The following is a 22529-nucleotide window of genomic DNA, read 5'->3' as shown; positions in this document are numbered from 1 at the left end:
TGACATTTCTTTTGTTTCACTTCTGTCTAGAAAACTTCAAAGGACTGAAACACCTATTGGGTGCAAATTATCTACTGCTTCATTAACATTTTAAACATGGCATCTGAGGAGAATGAAACCTGAAAATCACCCAAAATATTATTATTAATATTCCAGTATCTTTCTGATATTTATTAAGATAACTTTTAAGAGACAGGACTCGTATTCAGCACCTTACCTCTGGCAAGACGTCTTCTGAAGCCGAGAAGAAATAAGTATAGACAATGAGCTCTGTTGCCACGTCGATGTACTTCTCCTGCAACGGCAAATGGGTCTTTCAGTATTTCAGTTTCGCAGAATAGCGTTCAATAAATCAGTCTATAACAACTTGTCACGGCTGTGTCACTAGCAGGTATTACAACCCACTCTTCATTCAGAATACTTGGCAACATCACCAGCCAGGAACATCGCGTCTATCATTCAATCAATATACAGCTTCAGTGGTGTGGCAGCTCTGCTACATTTGAGTGAATAACATAAAACATATGTCATATAGTGGATGCTTTTATCCAGAGTGCCTTACAGTACTGTACCTTCATACATTTCTTATATGTTTGCCCTCAAACTAATATTTATATGGTGGCCCCAGTGGCCAATAAAATTCATATGAATTTTCACTGACGCTTGATTCACTGCTTGTGAGATAGATGGCACCTACTTTGAGGGGAGACTCTCCGCCGACATACACAAAGAGCACATCATGTCGTTTCATCATGTGCTCAAACATCTGCTTACTGGGAAGTGCCCGCACTGCTGGTCTGGAGCGGGAATAAAACACACACAGGTTATTTTGTTTCATGATTATCAAGATTCAGAGTAAAAACATATCAGTTCAAAAGCAACATTTGAGTCGTTTATACAGCACAAGAATGATAGACTGAATAACAAAGTTCCAGTTTTTCCCTGGTTGAGTAGTGATTTGTGTGCTTGTGGCTCCACCCAGTGGGGATTCAACGACTTACAGTCCCCGACTCAAATCAGAGCCAAGCTTTTGATCAACTCCTCCGTCATGGATCTAGTTTGATTTCCCTCAAGGAGGAGAAAAACTGTCAGCCTAAATTGATACAGTGGCTTAAACTAGAGGATTGGTGGCAGAAATTCAATAAGCTATGAAACAGATATGGCCTGCATTCATGAACATGTTTGCACGGTTCATATCAATATAGAGCGTATTCCTGTTAAATAAGGTAAGGTCTACTTGGTCTATCCCTTATGGAATGATGAGTGAAATGCGTCATTAGGGAGAACCATGTGACTTACCCTGCCACCCTGTTGGCAAACTCTATGATATCATCTTTTGTCCTTGGCCCCTTGTAATTATAGGCGAGATCGCCCTTTAACCTGAGAGAGAGAGGGAGAGAGAGAGGGAGAGAGACAGATGGTCAATAAAAGAGTGAAAGGCTGATAATTTCATCGCAATACCATTCAGCACCATTCAGTGTTTTACGACATTCATTTTCTGAAGAGTGCTGACAGGGAGGATGAGACATTTGTGTGAAATAAGAAGGCGATGGGGAGGAATTCTGCCCTTTAATTACTTTGTACTGCATTTTGTGACAATACACTTTGCATCCAGGAAATTGGTTTGTCAGAAAAACTTAACTCGGTGATGAACAACCGCAAAAAAAAAAAAAAAATGGCAGGAGTGACCATATCACACCCATCCTCGCCTCTCTTCACTGGTTACCTGTTAGGTATAGATGTGATTTTGAGATTTTACTGATTACGTTTAAAGCCCTACATGGCCTTGCTCCTACTTACATTTTAGATTTATTAGCTCCATATGAGCCTATAGCCGCTGCCTGCGTTCCTCAGGTTTGACCCTCCTTGTCACAAAAGGAGATCGGGCATTTGCTGTTAGAGCCCCACAGCTGTGGAAATCCCTCCCTGAGGATCTTAGGCTAGCAAATTCAGTGCATTTTTTTAAATCACTTCTTAAAACCTACTTCTACAGGAAGGCTTTTTCATAGTATTTATAGTATTTCTGTCTGTTTTAATTCATTTTTATCACTTTTATTGTATTGCTTTTATTATAAACTTTGTTTTATTTGGTGTCTATGCTTCATGTTTATTTATTTTTATCTTATTTATGACAATGTTGGACTCCTGAGTAGGGCTGAACAATTAATCGAAATTTTATCGAAATCGCAATATGGCCTACTGCAATTTTCAAATCGCAGGAGGCGCAATATTTGTTAAAGGCGAAATGTGTGTCAAAATACCATTTTGAATTAAATATTGTCGTGCTGCAGAGATGTCCTGGCCTACACATCATATTCTACAGACTTAAGAAAACATCTTTGTTTGGTACAGATCCCCGCAAAAATCACAGCATAATCATTTTAATACGTTTTTCAATGAAAATGAGAATAATGATGTAAAAATGATCCCTCTAATATCCCAAATCATATCGCAATTGCAATATCAGTCAAAATAATTGCAATTAGATATTTTTTCAAAATCGTTCAGCCCTACTCCTGAGTATGTTGTACTCTTTTATCATGTTTTGTAAAGCACTTTGTAACTTTGTTTTGAAAAGCGCTATACAAATAAAGATTATATTATATTAAATCTTCAGGTGTGGAAACAAAGGATTGTCCCTAATGGAGTTTCTTCCGAGCATACTGCTGAACCCAAACCACCGCAACAAGCAGAATGCATTAAGGAGTGATTGCTAAGGTTGCATCAGCCCACAGGGCCTAATGAACTCAGGGGGAAACAGAACTCTAAATCAGTCTCTTTCCATCACCAGGGGAGGTATCGTGTTCTTCGATGGATGTTTCATCACTTGCTTGGTTTAATGCGATGAACCCTGCCGTGATCCTGTGGCAGTTTCCCAAACGAGCTTGATGAAACTAAACAGGGAGTCCATTATGACAGTCTGCAGATAAATGATTTTGTTTCTAATATATGGAGGAAACACTGCCATGTCTGATGATCATTTCTCTCAAGGCACCATGAGTTCTGCCGTTGAGCAGCTGGTGTCTACCCAAAGTCATTCATTTTGTTGGAAAAAAAAAAAAAAAAAGTCACTTGCACATCAGGAAACAATTTGTAATGGAGGCACATAGGGGAAAATCAGTTGAAAGAGTTCACAAATGGAAATAGACCAAACTTGTGCTAGCAAGTGTAGCAAGTCTACACTTGCTAATCAATAGATCACAATTTAAATTTGGAAATTTGGAAAAACGTAAGTCACATAATGGGCAAAAAATTCCAATAAAAGTTGTATTGTGAAAGCTTAGATAAAGAACAACCTGATTTTTAACAGTTTTTGTGACATCCAGGAATGTCTGATTTAATAAAACTAGCAAGTTCAAAAGGGTGTTAACACAGTTTGTCATTTAGTAATGACTTAAGGTATTAGCAACAACACCTTATTCCCTCCTGACTAAGTCCTCTAAGGGCATCTCTATAGGCTAAACCTCAAAGGAAAATACACAACAGTGGGGACAAGGCTTGTGAAAGATGCATCATCAAAACATTAAAGGATAAGGCTGGTGTTTTTTAATGCATTTCTTACCGTCAAAAAATCCTATGAAAATAACAAAATCAGCAATGAACTTGTTTTGCTAACAAGTCTCGTCCATGTAGCCGATGCCCAAAAAAGCATAAATGTCTCAGTAGCCATAGAACTCCATTGTATTGAAAAAACTATTAAAAACACATCAGAGAGCCACGCTGCTGCTCAGGCAGCATACTTCATCTCTTTTGCCGGCCGACTTTTTCCTCAAACAACTTAATAAGCCGACCGTAAACACCTTTTCCATCTCAGGAAAGTAGTTCCGTAGCACCGAAAATAGTCCCTGGCGTAATGAAGAATTTGTTCCCATTTGAATTTGATAGCCTGACTTTTCATGGTAACAGTTAGCGATTTTTAAAATTGAAACTATGTCTTTGTGAGCTGTATTTAAAGGTTTTTAGCTTACAATTAAAAGAGCATGAAAGGCTAAAAAGGGAACGTGGGATGTCGGAAAGTAATGGGAGTAGAGCAAACGCATTGTTGATTTAGTTATTTTCATAGGATTTGTTGACATAAGAAATGTATTTAAAAACACCAGCTGAAAGTCAAACGAAATGAATAATGACTTTTTCACCTTGTGAGCTGATTTTTCATGCCATAATAAACACCTAATTAACAATAAATGACAGAAATACAACAAAAGTGTATTTTCTGGTATTTTTATATCAAAATCCCATTACTTTTACTTCCTGGAAAACAACAACAATTTGCAGTTTAAATTACACGAGTCACACAAGTCTTCTATTTAACCATTATGAGACAGTATAATGCAAATCTATAAATTTGCCCATATTTTTCCCAGTGTACTGTTTCTACCATTACACCATCAATCCCAATACTTTTACTTCCTGGAAAACAGTGTATCTTTAATGGTGACCTCATCGTGTACCAGGAGGCGTAGATAAAAATTCCGACCAATAAAAGCATCACAGATTGAACAATTCCGCCCCTCCACCCCTCCCATCAAATAAAACTGCATTTCTCCCCTTAACTGATATCCCATTGGTTTATACTTTTGAATGATCTCTCCCTGTGTTATGTCCTGCCCCAACATCCTGTTTCAACAGGAAATACTTTATAGTCACACTGAAATGAAAAATGCCATACACTTACTTAACTATTTATGCCCCAAAATAAATTACAAGAGGCAGTTTCATTGTGACTTTTAACCTGCACTATGTGGTTTTGTTCAGAAAATAATAACTTGTATTAATCGTAATTTTTAAATTATTAGAACTTATTTCAAATCTCATCACGTATTTAAAAACACATTTTTAAAAGCAAACAGTCGCGCTTGAAAATGTCTTCTCTAATTGCCAAAGCAATTACCTTCTTTAAGGGATGCAGATTTCCCCTTAGGACACTTTATTTATTCAGTACTAAAGTAATGTCATAATCATTTTTGGCATTTCAGAGGTTCAAATTTCCTTCCATAAATTACCCAGAGCAGGTTAACAGAAGTCTATTAGGGAAAGTTAGGAATGACACTTACAGTTTTATTGTAGGGTAGCCACGAACACCAAACTCTGATGCAATTCCTGCAATACAGAAAACAAAAATATTATCCCAGACACAAGTGAAGCCTATGTTTGAGACTTTACATTAATTGCCTGGACTCCAAATCTTGGGAGCCATCCTTCTCTGTTGCAACCTGCTTATGGGTTTTGAGTAACGTCTTAATTTTGGTCAGAGGGTTAAGTCATGCAACTGGCGCTGGAACTTTAATCTGGTTTCACATGATTAAACAAAGAAAGAAGCTTTAAGTCAACTGGAGAACAAAAGGTGAATAGAACGCTTGTAATGCAGACTTGGGGTATGGGCTTTAGGAAAACGCTGTCCTTGGTGGAACATAAGCTTGACAAGATTTCACACTGTAAATCAATGGGTAAAAAGCGGAGTAACAACAGAATACTTCTGAAGTACTGTATACTTGAATGGCAAAGAACTCTGGTCAAAATATAAATGGCAATTACTTCTTTTTTTTCATGACTATAGCATTTATGATCTTGAAAGGTCGGCAAGCTAGCTAACTATCTTATCTAGCTAGCTATAGGCTAATATGGCTAATTTGAACTCAGAAGGTCAACTAGGCTAACTAGCCAACCTAGATAACTTACTATGGCTAGATTGCATTTTTTCAGTTAGTAGTGAGGCTTTGTATTATTAGCTTCCTCCTCTCCTACCCCTTGGCTTTTTCACTGGGGTTCAGTCTAAAAACTCTACTTCTTTGGCTCCGCCCATTGAGGTTTAACGCAATCAAAGAGATTATTTCTGCCTCCAGAGCAGCTCTGTACAGTGGCCGAGAGAGCTCAACACACTGCAACTTAAGAAAACACATGCAAATAGACAAAACACAAGCAAATTAAGAAAACATCTTCATCAATTTGACAACACATGCGCTGCAAATACACACAACACATCCAAATAGACAAACGCGCTGCAAGTAGCACAGACGACAACAGATCTGTTTCCAGGGGACACAAAAAAGAGATGAACCCGGCTGGCACACGCTTGTTGTTCAATGCTTTGTGACTTTTGAAGTTATTGAAGTCGGCTACTCATCAGTGGTGTTGGAATATGAGCTAAAAAAGTTTTTTTGGTTTATTTTACCATCGTGATCGCATGATTCATTGAACAACAAGCGTGTCCCAGCCGGGTTCATCACGTTTTTGTGTCCCCTGGAAACAGATCTGTTTCGTCTGTGCTACTTGCAGCGTGTTTGTGTATTTGGTTGTGTTGTGTGTATTTGCAGCGCATGTGTTGTCAAATTGATGAAGATGTTTTCTTAATTTGCTTGTGTTTCGTGTTTTCTTAAGTTGCAGTGTGTTGAGCTTTCTCGGCCACTGTAGCTCTGCCTCTGAGAAATGTTTGTATATCCAAAACTCCAATCTGCATTTTTATTATTTTTTGTTGTTGACATTAAATTTGCAGTTTAAATTACACAAGTCACACAAGTCTTCTTCTTCAATTTCTGTTTAACCATTATGAGACAGTATAATAAACTACACTATAAATTTGCCCATATTTTTCCCAGTGTACCATTTCTACCATTACACCATCAATCCCTGCAACTAGGCTTACACACATCCTGTAGGAACGAACAATGGAGTGGATCAATGTGAGTCTTTTTCCCCCAAGCACATAAGTAAATCAATCACTGGCAATGTCATTCAGAAAGCTAATGAGGTAATGTTGAAAGGGAAGACTGTGATGTGCCTCATCATTTCCTCACCAGAGTAAGCAGTGGCATCCATCTTTCCCACCCGGACCGGCGACCCGGAGCTCTTCAACTCGGCACCAACGTCGTACCAAACTGGCTCCAGCTTTTTACAGTAACCGCACCATGGTGCATAGAACTGCAAATGACCGGCAGAAGTGAAAAGATATTTAGGTTATGTGCTTTATGTCAACATATCATCTATGTTTCATCATTATATATAACCATACATAGAATAATATCATTTCTAATCATATAAAAAACAATAAATAACCATAAATAATCATAAATCTTTCCAAACCCGAGGCCTATGTTTGCACCTGTATCCCTGTACTGTATGTACTGAAGTGTGTGTGTGTGTGTGTGTGTGTGTGTGTGTGTGTGTGTGTGTAATAGTGACCCTTGTATAACTGCTTTCACTGTAATCATCACTGTCCAGCACTCACACTCGCTCACCCCATCCAAACTAGGAGTGTAAGCAGCTTTTGGTGCTGGAGCTAGATTTGCTCGCGGGCCCAGACACAAACTCTGGTATAAACCCCTCCGAGCCCCCTGGCTTTAGCAGACATGCATGACTTCTCATTCACTAAACAAACACACAGCACAGTCTGCACACTCCCTCGGACCCCCGCCCTCCTTCATCCCACCCCTACCGCCGCCGCTTCCGCAAGGGATGAGCCGGACAGTGGTGGAAAGGACGTGGAGTAAAGCATAGCTGAATGGGCCCAGACTCATTTTTGTGTCTGTGTGTGCAAAATGTCAGACTCACATCGACCAGCCAGACATCGTCCACTCTGGTGTCTTTAAACCTGTGGAAAAGGAAAAAACAATGAATGATAGTTTGGATATTTTAGCCAATACTAGGCTGTGAATTTATCCTCACCTAGTTACTCATATGCCTTATATAGTGAAGAAGTCAAATTACATGACGCACATGTTACATGCTGAACACTGGAGGGAAAAATGACAGACGGACATTGATAACAAGTACATCTATTCAGGAAACTGAATTATTATTTGTGTACAGTGCATACATTTGCATAAAGACACCTCCCAAAACACACACATGCAAACACACACACGCACACAAACAGACACACATTCTAGAGGCCTAATTAGTCTCAACAGACTTCCAACCATAGGCATCCAAATAGACAAGAAACCTAATCTAAAACCAACATCACCTTACCCCCCACTGCTTTAAACCATATTCTGTGTAGCCCTCAGAAAATGTAATGTGAACTTAAAATCTATTGAACCTTGAATGACACAAGCCGAAGTTAGAAAAAAAAAGCCAAACTAGCATGGTTGCATTTTTTTTCCCTCAGTCCGCTGCAACCGTAAAGTAGCATGCACTGAGCTGAACGCTGATCTCCACCCCTCTGCAACTGATTTGGCGCCTTTGATGTGAAGTTGCTAGATGATTATGTTATAATGTGACAATCAGGAAGCTCCATTATTTAACCAGCATCACTTACGTGTCATCTAGATCTTCAACAATTGCAAGCACCGTGGAACTTAGGAAAGCCACTACAACTGCAACGGTAAAAAGAAACATGAAATCAGATAAAGTACAAATTGTCATAATATGAACAAGAGCTTAGTAACAATTCTGCAATCCTTCTTCTGCCTGGAACCTCATGACTGAAGCATCACCAGCTAAGCTGTCGTCCTAGCTAACTCTGCATGGCTTTGCTTCACAGTTACAGTTACAGGGTCTTTTTCCGCCAGCTGTACACACGCTGCAGTTACATACATAGTCTTGCATTAAATAATATAATCTGAAAAAGTGTATGTACCTGCACAAATGAGGGAAGCTTTCACTTCTGCCATCGCTTCGAGTGGAAACAGCAAGCAGGAAATACAGGCAGCGGCTAAATCTTCCTCTTCTGCGCATGCGCGGGGTTACGCAGCATCCTGAAGTCTTGGGGCATCAGCAGCTGCATTGATGTTACGTTGTAACGTTGCAAAGTCAGAATATTTTCGACAAACTTTCTGACAAAGGTGTATTTTGCATGTTTTGTTTTTGCAAAGATGCAAAAGATGCATTCTGCTCACATTATTTGGACAGTTAGACAGACTGTCATAGGGAATAATGTGATGTGCAGTGGTAGAAAATCTGTATTTGCACAACTATTTTACAATTCTATGTTTAATAATGTTCATTTATTACTCTTTATACTATATTTATTTAAATTAGGTCTACTAGGTTGAATAGATATTGATAGGCCTATCGATACTCGCCGCAAGGGGGCGCTCTAAGATAATAAGGACGGGCAGCAAGCCAAAACCTTCACTGTAGTAGGCCTGTTGACCTATTATTCTCCGACTTAAAGTGTATTTCTCATCATTGTTCCCATAAAATTGTGTCAGACGAACATTATTGGGGTTTTTTTTATTGAAAACATATTTATTTGTTTTGAGAAGCATTGAGAATAACTCTTATCTAATACTGTCTGGATATCTTTTGTCAAACATAATACTGCTTCATTTACAAGGTTTATAATGAAGATTATGTTCATTCAACCCTTTTGACACACCTGAACACACCCACTCACCTCACTCTGGCCATAAGCATATAAACATGAGAGTACAAGGCAGAGCATGGTTAGCTTTACACTGTGAGACTGCAGCTTGAAAAATAAATACAATATTTTTGTAATACTATATTTAAAATATTATCATTTCGTCCTCTACTGAATCATTACACCCATGGCATGATGAGCAAACTGATATGTTTAAAAAAAGTAACCAATACTGGACTACCAGCACTTAGTTAGCCACTCCCCTACAGAATTGAGTACCATTTAGTCATAACTTCATGGAAACTGTGGCAGAATATTTATAATCAGCCTGAGCCTGCAAAGTGTCTATTATAAGCTACAGAGAGGTTCTCAATAGATCCTTGACCATTAAATTCAAACTCATATGATGAGATTTCACAAACATCAAGCAGTTCCATGCAGAAAAAAATGACCTTGGTATCAAAATTAGAAATAAACTCAAATAATAAATTCCAGTCTCTTCTTAGAATGGAGTAAGTTCAATTCAATCACATTAATCAATGCAAACATACTGTGTCCTACTTTCTACCAGAAAGCATTCAATGCCATTTTCAATAGTAAACATCATGTCCAAAGAATATCCATATCATGTGTCCTTCCCTCCAATTTAAGCTTTCTAACTCGGAGAACTTGGAGAAAATAGAGAAGAAAACAACACAAAAAGAGTGGGGTGGTTTTGCACCCTGAGAAAGAGCTGTACTTTCTCACGGGGTGAATGGTGAGCATGACTGTGTTACTAAATAGACTCATGCGGAGGGCCGTCCTGGTAAAGCCTCATGTGCCAAGTTTGTGAGAGTTGAGTGCCTTTGTGTTTAGAAGGGCAGAAAACTGGACAGGGGCTGTTAGCTTCAGAAACAAAGGTCACATTGACTTCTGCATTGGCGAAACTGACAGAAAACAGGAATCCAGTTGGACGTCCTTACAGTAACACAAATATGTATTTTCTATCTTTCATTTTCAAAACACAGGCGATGCTCCACTGAGTTCCATGGTTTCTTAAATGATGCTACAAAGGCAAAAGGCGGTCCACAATTTTGTCCAATTGCAAAAGTCCATATTAAACAAAGTGTTTGCTTATTTCAGACAGTTTCCCTACAGAAAGTTTTTAGCACAGCATGGTTATTTGTTTTCTTTAGATAAAGAAAGGACTTGTTCCCCCACTGCAGGCCAAGCAGTAGACTCCCACACTCACTAAGACTGCAGTCAGCTGTCTGAGTGAACCCACTCACATGTCGCCTTACTCCATAATGGGTCAGATATGGCCTCGACTGACCAGAGAAACAGAGCTTTCTTTTCTCCATTTCATCATTCATCAGATGGCGACAGCAGAACTGAGATGATTCAGTTATTCCCATAATGCCAACACATTAATAGGCTCTGACTCTAATTCATTCATCAAGTTATTTGTTTAAAAGAAATAAAAATAAAACAAGCTACATTAATGTCTAACACATTTACATTCTAACTTATTATCCAGAAAAAAGCCCCAAAAAACATCCTCATCAAATCCCAAATAGGCAGCATCAAGTCCTCACTTTGGAAAAATAATCTCTCATAACATAATAATCACTCTTAAAGGACATTTCTTTTTCAATGTGGATATTCTTTAATTTGACAGTAGTCCAAGAGTTAAGTGAAACATAAATACATGGTTTGGTTCACTGGTTATTATCATATGACCATCAAAAATGAATCTACTGCTGATGCTAAACAAATGGGAGTCCATAAGTGTAAAAGCTTTTTAATTCTAGGTCAACTCCCCATCATCTTAAATTAACAACAATTTGTTTTATCCTAAATGAGGATGATTTTGGACAAAATGTGAAGCAGGTTGCAGTTGCTCCAGTGACTTCCATTAGAGACTCAAACCATGCATTCCAGTTTGACCTGGATCTTAGAATACTCTCAGATCAAAGAAATAACTCAATATCACAGCAACAAAACAGGAATTATCCTTTAAGTTTAAGGCTGGTATAACAGACACAAACATTCCTACATGCTGGTTAAAACTGCACCATAAACCATGATCATACACAAAGCTTCATGACACTGCATTCCCACAGGAAAAAACATCAGAGTGGTAACACTGTGTGGACTCTTTAGGGACAATAGAGGCTTTGCAGCTGCGTCACAAATCTCCTAGCAACCACATCTGGTGCCATCATGGAGGTCCAGTGGAGAATTGGCTGTGCGCAAATAACTGCTAAATATATAACAACCTGGCTATAAAAAGACAGATTCCTGAAAAAGATGATTGTGCTGTGGGTATAGATCAATTCAGTAAAAGTGAATGCTCTATTAAGGTAGATTGTTTCCAAATTTATTTTGCTGTGACACAGGAAACTCTTGTCTTTAACCTTTGCCTCTCTGGTTCTAGTCTCTAGTCCAAAACACTCTGAGTTGTAGCTTGAGAAGATTCAGCTCAATTAACCTAAACAAACAGTTGGTTTTGGCTTTGTTAGCTAGCTAACTAGCCAGCAAGCTAATTAAGCAATGCAAACAATGTTAATGTTTATGTAACATGTGACTACTGGCCACTAGTAACGCTAACATTTGCTTCTACTAGATACGTTAGCTAGTGTGAAAATCAGATGTGTTAAGACAGTGATGGGTAGCTGCTAGCTAACAAGCTGACATGAAACCCAAAATTGATCAGATCTATAAGTGGGGAAATGATCACTTCCCTGTCAAAAGCAGCAATTCTTCTGAGAAACGCAACCAGCTGTGCTCAGCTGCTATTGCCCAACAACTGAGGACCTCCATTATGGCCGCCAGCGGGTGTGTTACGTCACCTGAAAGCCCTCTATAGTCAGTCTCAAGACAATCCCATATTGTTTGGACTTGAGACACTGAAGTAAGGCTAAGGATGAGGCACACTGGTGACATCACATACGTAAAGTGGCAAGAGACAAAGGAAACCACTGTTGTTGCAAATTTCTGTCAGAGTCTTTTGGTGTAGCTACTGCACATCCACCCAAATCCAAAACGGGCTGAGAGAAAAGCTTGAATAAGCAGCAGCACCATTACACTGGAGCAGCTATGTGCGGCACGATCCCTTCACGACTCGACGCAGCATTGCATAGCTAGGTTCCATTTGATGGCGTGTGTTCGTCAACGACAGCATGAAATGTCCATTCACCAGCATGTATCCTGCTACGTTCCTCACTCCAGAATGTCAGTTTCAAATGGGACCAGATGGTAGTAGGACAGGTTGGTGACATACGCTTCTGTGTCCTCATCACACAAGTCTGGTTCCATTGGCAAGAACTCTGTTCCATCCTCATACCTGGCAGAGGAATGAAAGACATGTTACTCAATGGACAGGATGGATCTGTGCGGTCTAACCAAGTTATCAAAAGTTTACTGCATTTGATTTGAATACAATACCCTGTGTTAATTGGACTAATGTCTAATTCAACCTCTGTTATTTCATTATTTGTTAATAGAGGGTAAGAACATTTCATCAGGAACCTTCCATACAACGTGGTATAGTGTAGAATTTCTTCCATTTAAGAGTGCTGGAAAGCCTTGTTTTGTGTAAAATACCAAGAGCAGTTTGTTCCTCTTTTGCCTCCTACACACACCCAGGGAAGGAAGAGGTGCACAGACACACTTCCTGCGGTGCATGTGGGAGTGGAGGGTCCTGGGGTTGGTTCACATTCAAGGAATTTCTCACACACTAAAGCACTCACATTCAAGGGCTAACAGAGAGAGACCCTTACATTTGTGGAAAAAAATGCATATCAAAAGGTCAATTTGATAATGGCTAGACATGGAAATAGTGGGGCGAGTTATAATAGCCAGCAGGTTAAAAATAAGATTGAATGTGTCGTCCTGATACTCACGTGTGTTCCCCAGAGTCAGTGGATGAAGGTCTCTCTTTTTCCTGGGGAAGATTCTCATCAAATACAATGGTCTCTGTATTGGCCAGACAGAAACCATTTGACCGCATGATTTCTAAAAGATACAGAGTGTAACATCAGGTAAATCACAGTAACACAAGGGAGGTCAATACAATACAAGGGAGGTGACTGTAGAACTTCAATATTGATTACTGGGTGGATCCATTTTTTCTGTTTCACAAGAGTATTATAGACCTACCTGATATCTTGATTGGACTCTGAAAGCAAGGCTGGATTCTGTGGACTTTGTCATTCCTTAGCACCTGGTCCAGCGGTGACCGCTCAAAGAAAGTTAACATCACCTCTGACCTGGAATACTGTGGAGTGAGGTTTTTGAGTAATTTAGTCCACACAGCCATGAGTTTCCCACACAAGAAGCCCAACATATATCAGTCAAACAAAGAGAAATCCTCTTGGGCAAGAGGTTTTTCAATGCAGTGAACATGTTGATAACATGTTGATATAAGATATTGTTTGTTTTAAAGACCAACCTTAACAGGCATGTTGATGGCATTCTTCAGTAGCCTCTCCACTTCATTCAGCTTCATCTCAATGTCATTTGCCTGTTTGATTTTTACCAGCCCTGAAACAAAGATGAACACCTTAAAGCACCAGCTCCACTATGATGGATATCAGAAATACTTTTTCAAAATATCAATCAATTTCAAAATGAAAAGCATGTCTCCAATGGATTTAGGACTGGGCCTTAAAAAAAATCATGTTTGCATGTAAATAATTATCCTAGTAAATAGGAATGAATAGCAGATAGAATACCCAAATCTAAAATATAACAGTGAACTTTACAGTCAGCCGTGCAAAGAAAGTTTCTCACAAGCAGAAAACAAGTGTAACTATATTTGTGCATGGACCATAACAAAGAGCAGCTGCTATGACCTTTGCAATCACCAAAGTGTTATCTATCCATAGGCCAGGACACAAAAAGCTAGACATGGTTGAATTAATCCCTGCTCTCGAAAAAGGTTGCTGCAAATGCAAGTGAAAAGGTGGCAGGCAGTTGAATGCAATAACCTTTTTATTAACAATGCCTCCTGATATGCCCCAAGTAGCAGGAAGATTAAAATAGACTACTTATCATTGTCTTAAGAACAAGCACACAAGTGCACAGTATAAACTGAATCGCTAACATTACCAGTGTAATTGCAAAAGTTTCAATAATAGCGGTAATAACAGAGTAAAGTAATAACAGCTGTAGAAAGGAAAACCACAGAACAATATTTGTGATAACCAGTAAAGCCCAGATAAAACTGGGAATGCAGTTTAAGAGTTAGTGGGAGTGTAAAAACAGCACATTTAACAATGCAGGGCTGCCCATGTGACCTAGTAGTCAGCAAAGCATCATTTAGTGTCATGCTGACAAAGGGATGTGGTGAGGAGGAGGATGATGAAGACTGCAAAACCACACTGATGAGGTTTTTTCTGATGCAAGTGGAGCGGACTAAGGTAGTCACGCAGCAGCTGCTATTACATTGAAGCACTGTGTAAGAGGGCCCTGAAGCAAGCAATGCTATGCAAAGTCAGTCTCATCCATTTATAATGGCCCACAGTGATGACATCATTCCCACAGGGTTGTGAAGAGTGATTGGGCAATTAAATCATCACTAGGAACACAGTGAGACTCCCACCCAGGCCGCACCTCATACTGCCTCAGGATCATGTTCTTCTGTGTGGGAGATATGAAGTCCCTCTCAGAGCAAAGTGGCACTATCCTCTGTCACTGTGACAAATCATTGAGGCTTATAGAGGTTTATTGTGATGTTCTGTCATAACCTTACACTTGTGATACATGTTTTCAGGCAGCGTTAGACCAAAATGAGTTTTTGAAGGCCAGTAACAATGGCAATATTTTTATATCAAAGCTGCCGGTTGCCGATATTTTGTGCCAATATTCAATATCTTTAAACTTGACCATTTTTATACCAAAAACTGACAAGCATTCTGTATTTTCCCCAGAAGTACATTCTTGTCAGGGTGGAAAAGCCTCAGAAACAGCATTTAGACCATGGGACCCTAAAACTCTCCACTGAAACCCAGACTAAGGAAATTATTTTAGGGTTAGCAGCAGCTCTTTAAATCAGGATGACCCACCCCACCTATTGAATGATGGGGGGAAACTCTAGGATACATTACTTTAAATGAAGAATCAATTTACAAAAATATCGTTGATCAATTAAATGAATAAACATAATGTGGACAGAAAATAAAATTGTCAGGTTTTACAGACTGTAGCTGTGATCAGGGAGGAAGCTCTATCATATCGGCGGCGGACAACATGACTGGTCAATTTGATATTCAATAAAAGGCCAATATTGGCCCAATATATCAGCAAACTGATATACTGTTCTAACCCTAATGTTATGGAGGTCTCATGATCAATTAAGAGACTCGGTAGGAAGGATAGAGCCTTGAGGAGCTGCAAGTCAGTGTCACACACGGCAGTTAACATCTCAAACGGAAACAAAGCCATGAAGATAACTCATCTTCAGAGACTGAACCCACCCCCACCCCGTCCAGCTAGTTGTTGCCCCTGTAAACAGATTAGTGAAGTCTGTCCACTGTTCAGGATTCCTATACAAGCAGCTCTGCCACAGAGAGGCTTTAGAAACAAAAAGCAACCAGATATTCAGAGTGTGTTTCCTTCTCTTATTTTCTATATTTGGATGTTAAAATTATAGAGATGATTGTTCTCTGAAAAAATGTCATAAAAGGGTATATTTTCCTACGAGGCTCCCTAAGTGTATTTCCTCAAATTTCCTGTGAAAGAGTCCATTTCCTGCATGGACATCCTGGCCACACTGGTCCTCATGCAGTGAGTAATTATGCCAACATGCTCTGTCTCCTGCCTGAGTGAGATTATTCATATAACCCCCGGGTGGTCAAATTATCCTCTATCACCACCTCTTCCCTTGTGCTCAGATAGGATTGCCTGCAACTGCTTTAGCAGGTAACTTGCTTTGGGAGCTTGTTGGCAGTCTCCACACACTTCTACACACAAATTGGCACATCTGCTAAAGCAAAGGTTAAGTATTTATCTTTTGCAACAAGATGACCAAATGCACCAACTATAACGCTAATTAGATAGTAACAATATGGTGTTTAAGGTGGGTGCCCACTTCATAATTCCTTGAAATAATTGCACACTTAAGTTACCCATCTGTTATTTTTTCAAACGACAGGTCATGTTGACAACATAGAATAAAGAAGCAACATCAGCTATTAGCTAAAATAACAGAGCAGAAATAAGTATACAACAGGAACTAGACTGTGTCCAAGTCATCCTCCAACACGTTATCTAAACAGTCATCAGACGTGGTAATCAGCAGCTATTTCACAGCTACCTTCTGCAGCAGATCAGATAAGCACGTCAGCAGCACAACACTGTGTTATCGTCTCACCGCTAACTCTCCTCAGTTTCATCAACACACTCTGTCTGGTGCCCTCAGTCAACAGGCAGAGAGGCTCCAGATAGCATTAAACTCCACAGAAGGCCAGGCTTTGCCATTAAACCCATCTGCTTGTCTGACTCCCTGTGTGCTTGTAACAGTCTGTGTCGAGATTCCTACGAGGAATCTGGCTAACATGGAATCTGAGCAATCGCTTCCCGTCTGCGTCCGGTCTAGGGTCACGTGTGCGGTGTTATGAGGGCTTCACACACACACACACACACACACACACACACACAGACGACAGGGCCTTAATATGGGAGGTCCACTCCTATCCCAGTCACCCTCTCTCTCATCATGACATCAGTCTGAAAGCTCTGCACGCCTTCCTTGTTGCCTAGGTACAGCACAGAAACAGGAAAACATGAGCAGAGCCAGAAACTGGAGCAAAGTGGACTGAGGAAGGCCAGAGCTGCTCTTTTTTACCAGGACTTTCAATCTGAGTGGCAATTAGAAGGGATGTAAATGAAATATTGAACAGAGGTGGGAATAAAAGAAAGCACATCAGAGGAATGGGATTAACCTGTGGCTTGCTATCCATCGATGGCATTATCAAACCCACATGAATCATTTCTAAAGTAACACTGTCTACATCAATGCTGGTCTCACAGCTTCCTTTATCTCTCAGTTGCAATCAGGATATGAAGGATGACAGACATGAAAAAAAAAGAAGTGCAAAGTGAGTCATGAGATCCGACATGTCTCTTCCCAAAATGCACTGCACACTGCACTGGCAGCGGCAAAGGAGCACAACGTCAACAACTCTGACAGCTATTTCAGTGCGCGGAAGGGAAGCGAAGCCTTCCAGTCGCCACTAAAGGGATGTTTCCAAAACATTCTTATAGGCTCAGTGGGCACAGACAAAAGAGAAGTGCCCAAGAGAGTGTGCGGGACGATCATACACACAGCACAAGCTGGGAGTTCTGCCAAACCCATCGGCAATGCCACTGTCAATGCCAGGCCACCACAGTGTCAGAGATCCAAACCCCTCGGGCCACAGGTTTGGGCCACTGGTGGCAAAACATTGTCCTCTAAAAAGCCCTCATCGCTGTAGAAATGAACCAGATGGAACTTTAGACAGAGCAGAAGAGGTGATAGCACCCTTTCCCTAATGACTGTGACCTTTTGGGAATGTAACGGCATTAATAGCCAACAAAATAAAGCTATTTTTTCATGGGTGATTTATGAAGTCCCTTTCAGAGCAAAGTAGCACTATCCTCTGTCACTGTGACAAATCACTGAGGCTTATAGAGGTTTATTGTGATGTTTTGTCATAACCTTATTCTTGTGATACATGTTTTCAGGCACTGTGACATAGGGTTCGGCCAAAATAAGTTTTTGAAGGCCGGAAACAATACCAATACAGTAGTTTTGTATCAAAGCCGCTGGTTGCCGATATTTTGTGCCGATATTCAATGCCTTTAAACTTGACCATTTTTATGCCAAAAACTGACAAGCATTCTGTATTTTCCGCAGAATTACAGTATATTCTTGTCAGGGTGGAAAAGCCTCTGAAGTACTAATTGTCAACAAAATAAAGCTTTTTTTCATGGGTGATTTATGATCATGCATGGGTCATTTGCTCAGAATAAAATGCTTGAAAAAAAAAAACAGCCATTGTAACCTAATATTTGAAAAAGGCAAAATCCTTTGAAAGAGAGACACAGATGTTTTTCTGGGGAAAACACATCACAGAAGGACCGGGGACTGAAATGCTGAATCAAACCTTTAAACAAGATATAGGTGAAAGCAGACTTTAGAGATACTACAGCTCTTTGGGACTAATAGAAATACTGACAACAAAGACAAACAGCGTGTTGGTCCTGTGGTCCAAAGGACAGCTATGCGATAGGTCAGGTAATGTGACATCCTACAGTGGACTTTGTTAATTATTAAACTGTCTAAACAAGAGGATATAAATCTAGGTCATGAAGCCAAATAAAGCCAAATCCCCTTCATTCACCCATTATGCAGATTGTAATTATCTCTGTTGCGGATGTGCTGCAAGAAAGGCCAGTCATGCAATTCTGAAAGTTACAGTGATATTAGAATAAATCAGTGATGTAGTGGTAAATAAAAAGTTGGGTTAACTATGAACCCCACTCAGTGATCACCATAAGCCAAAGAACTATCAATATACATAAAGATGGATTGTATTTTCAGAAAAGCATTATTTTTTTCCTTAATATCCTGTCTTCATATAAGTTACATCAGCTTGAGACTAGTTAGTCGTTGGGGGAATAGGGGTACTGACCCAGCGCCCCAAGCTGAGACAGGACCCCTAAATTATCTAGACTTAAATGCCTTCTAGTGAATATTTATAAATGTTTTATAGCTACTTGTATTTCACATTGCTCTGGTTTTGAAACAGGGTTTGGTTGAAATCCAAAAAACTGCAAACAAACAAAACTTTCTCAAAACTACGATACAGCAACTGTTGTCGCCTATTATGTGAGACAAACTGGAACGAGCAGGAATTCAAACTTGGCTAGGTTTTTTCCTGTGTGGACTAAAACAAAATTGTGCTCCCTAGACAGATTTTGAACAAGGGAGTGCTGGTGAAAGTATGGTAATGAGGATAGTGCCCGAACCCCAAAACAACAATTTTGGAGGGGGTCCAGGGTCACCTCCTGTGCATAGGGCCCAGCTACGCCCCTGACTATGATCCATAACTATGATTTAACCCCATAAAGATATATTTTAGCCTGAAAAGGTGGGAAAACTCACCAACACACCCCTGGTTATAGCAGCATTCCTGATACTTTATTACTGTATTACTGCATTGGCATAAGTTGCTGCCACTGTCAGCTCCTGTCATTTTCCCACCTATACCAACCTTCTATCAGTGGAGACTTGGAGAGCTCCCTTCTGTCCTCAGGAAAGGATTCAGCCAGTCTTTTAAACAACCTCCCCAAATCCGAATAACTCCGGTGCAAGTATAAAATGTTCCTGTCGGACCATTCAGTCCTGATCTCGAAAAACTCCTCTTCCTCTCCGCGCTGGCTGATGATGAGTCTCCGGATCCCGTTCACCCAGCAGTCCTTGACAAACATGTTGACCAGCGACGTCCCTTCAAACACAGCCGATGCCATTCCTCGGTCGTCAGTCCAGCATGCTGGGGCGGGACGGGACGGGCCGGGGGGACAGCAGCACTGGAGGGCTACAAACTAAATCTGATCCCGCTCCACAGAAATCATTGGGTTCCGCATGAAAAGACAACTTCGACAACTTTTTTTTTTTTTTTTGGTCAGTCCTCTCTCAGCGGTTTAGCAGCAATGCAATGTGTGTGTCATCAGGAGGAGGATGTTCGTTTCGTTTGCTCAGCCCATCACAGGCGTAATCTCAAACGTGGCATGATTTGACAAGAAAACATTATACAACTCTGTCGTTATGAGTCAAAGATAACGCCACCCCCCCAAAAAAATATAATATATTTTCTTTGCTTTATCGGTCAAAAAATGGCTATTGATTATAAGATTTTCTTGAGATCTCCGTCATCCACGGTGAGACATTCCAAGAATGTTTAAATCTCAAATGAGACTAAAATGTTAGGCTGCTGCTCCCTATGGTCTCTGTCTGCAAATAGTCTGCTGATAGTTTCCTAACTCCACAGCATTTCACTTCACACTGATAGAATGCAGTTGCCTCTCTTTCAACAGTTTCTTCCCCTCCTTCCTTCCTCCCTCCGTCCCTCCCTCCCTCATTCCTGCCTCCTTCCTTCCTCCCTCCTGGACAACAGTAAGGGTATTATTATGCAAAGAATGCAAAGGGCCACAGAGAGACAAATGAGATTTATTTATTGTGGAAAAAAGTAAGAGAAATGTAGGCTCTCTCTCTCTCTCTCCCTCTCTCTCCCTCTCTCTCCTGTTTTCCTCAGAGGTTTTACAAATGCAACTGTTTTCAAATAGGCAGTGACCCTGGATTCTGGATTTGATGCCATGGAGTATACGAGTCATCCTTTAAACCAGTAGACACACACAACTTTGACTCTTCAATCTTCCAAAAAAATAAATAAATAAAAAGATGGAATGCACTTGGAGAGAAGCACAGGAAAAAATAACCATGGGTTCAGAAAAGAGACCGCTGAAATGTAATGTCATGGAGTCCAACAGCTCAAATTATCAGGTCTTTTGCCAGTTGAGGATGATTAACATTATATGGGATTCTGGGCTTCTGTACCTTTACTTGTGGCCTCACTCTTGTGTTCGCAAAATACCAATAATTCTCAGCCAATATTTAGCCAAACTAAAAAGACATAGCTATTATTCATCTCTTGACAGACAGACCAAAAAAGGAGTAGATCTTCTCTGCTTTGCCCCATTAAGCGGCACAATAATGTTCCACTGAGTGCTCTAGAGGCTGAGACCAGTTTAAGAGCTTTACAGGAAACCATAGCCAGCTCAAGTAATGGCGATTCAGCTGTAATTAACTACTGTATTGAAGAGGACTGTCTGCAGGCAGTGCTGCTGGTAAACGCTATTCATAACAATACACTCCAGGAAATAGCATGTTAATTGCAAGTAAAAACAAGCTGTGAAACACAATCTTTACTGTGCAGACACACGCTGGTGAAGCTCAGCACATTTTATAGGCTGTGAACAGGAACGGTTATGAACATAGCAAATCCATGTAGAAAAATAGAAAAGTGCACCATTGAGAATAGAGAACGCAATCCCACTCTAATGTGCACACTGTATTTTATGCGGCAAAAGTCTGCCATTGCGCGCTCACATCCTCCTTTTGAGCTCTCAGCTGCATCTTGGTGAGTGTTTCAGTCTCGCCATGGCAAATGGAGGCACAGAACTAGGAAATGTGGCCAGTCAGGTGAATATAAAGTTTAATTTTGCCACATTTAAACTATCCAAAGAGGTCTCTTTAGCATGTGGCAGTTTTATATGTTTCAGAGTGTCTTGTTGCCGTTCTCTCTTCCACGGAGGAGACGTAAACGGTGATGCTGTCATACTAACTGTCTGAATAGGAAATATCAACTGCTATAAAATAGGAAATGCTCTGAAGCTATGGACTCAGTGAATGATTCCTATACTTTGCCATAAGTTCCACATTGTCAACCACAGATAAAATGTAATTCTGCGCTTGACATCTTCATGTTATTGCCCTGATGTAAATGTGACACAAATGTATTCCTGCTTTATCGTTTCATTCACAAGTTTTCTTTATGTAAACCACATAATACTAGCTTTTTTTCATGTATATTGCAGTGGCAATGGGAGTGAGGTAAATGGTGTGTTGAAGGTTTGCCACAAAACGGTGTATGAATTATGAAAACAAACCTGACGCTTCATGTGATGATGTCTGTAGCAACACGCACAGGGAATACTTAGCTTCAAAAGATGAGAAAAAAGGGCTTTCAATGTGAACTTTGTAGTTGTAAAATTAAAGTGATATTTCACTTGGGTGCAACATTAAGTCGTTTTTTAGTACTTGAATCCCCTTCAGACTTCCTGAGCAGAAAATGTGATGCTAAAGTGAAACATTAAGAATGGTATAGAGCACCGCATGGACGCAAAATGAAGGGATCACTCCTGTTGTGTCGCGCAAGAACTGAATTTTATTAAAGCTCCTACAGATTTTGCTGTTCACTCTATACCAGCCAATCTGTAACACCATATTAGTAGGAATTATACAGTGGGTAGAAAATAACTGGGATTTACTGTAATAATAAAGTAGTGTATAGGCCAGCATGTTGAATTATGTGTGTGGTGCAAGACGCCAAGACGCAGACAGGGCTTGTTGTTTTTTTTGGCATTTTTTTTTATTGGACAGTTGAAAGTGGAGAGAGACAGGAGAAGCTGGGAGTGACAA

At 40.1% G+C, this 22529-nt stretch overlaps 2 protein-coding genes across 2 annotated transcripts in view; both read right to left on the bottom strand.

The window, feature by feature from the left end:
* The window catches only part of LOC139649419 (protein disulfide-isomerase TMX3-like), a 28042-nt gene extending 19384 nt beyond the window's left edge, over positions 1-8658 (bottom strand). The window contains exons 1-8 of the mRNA XM_071525811.1: positions 8579-8658; positions 8258-8315; positions 7549-7588; positions 6795-6918; positions 5055-5100; positions 1300-1380; positions 698-797; positions 218-295 (exon numbers count right to left, since the gene is read on the bottom strand). Of these exons, the coding sequence (XP_071381912.1) occupies positions 218-295; positions 698-797; positions 1300-1380; positions 5055-5100; positions 6795-6918; positions 7549-7588; positions 8258-8315; positions 8579-8612 (561 nt within the window). The 5' untranslated portion in view covers positions 8613-8658. The remainder of the gene's footprint in view (positions 1-217; positions 296-697; positions 798-1299; positions 1381-5054; positions 5101-6794; positions 6919-7548; positions 7589-8257; positions 8316-8578) is intronic.
* Positions 8659-9170: 512 nt separating this feature from the next.
* On the bottom strand, positions 9171-20109 carry pxdc1b (PX domain containing 1b). The gene is made up of 5 exons (XM_071525835.1): positions 19543-20109; positions 13737-13828; positions 13445-13562; positions 13189-13300; positions 9171-12629 (listed from the first exon to the last, which is right to left on the bottom strand). Exons 1-5 carry the CDS (start codon positions 19796-19798, stop codon positions 12506-12508), a joined length of 702 nt encoding a protein of 233 aa, XP_071381936.1. The 5' UTR covers positions 19799-20109; the 3' UTR covers positions 9171-12505.
* Between the last annotated feature and the right edge of the window lie 2420 nt (positions 20110-22529).

Source organism: Centroberyx affinis, unplaced genomic scaffold (assembly GCF_046629955.1).
Source record: "Centroberyx affinis isolate AG114_WGS23_722 - 3 ecotype Tasmania unplaced genomic scaffold, CSIRO-AGI_Caff_v1 ptg001340l_1, whole genome shotgun sequence".
Classification (NCBI taxonomy): Eukaryota; Metazoa; Chordata; class Actinopteri; order Beryciformes; family Berycidae; genus Centroberyx; species Centroberyx affinis.
Note: the sequence above shows the minus strand (reverse complement) of the source record. Positions and strands in the feature narration are given on the sequence as shown.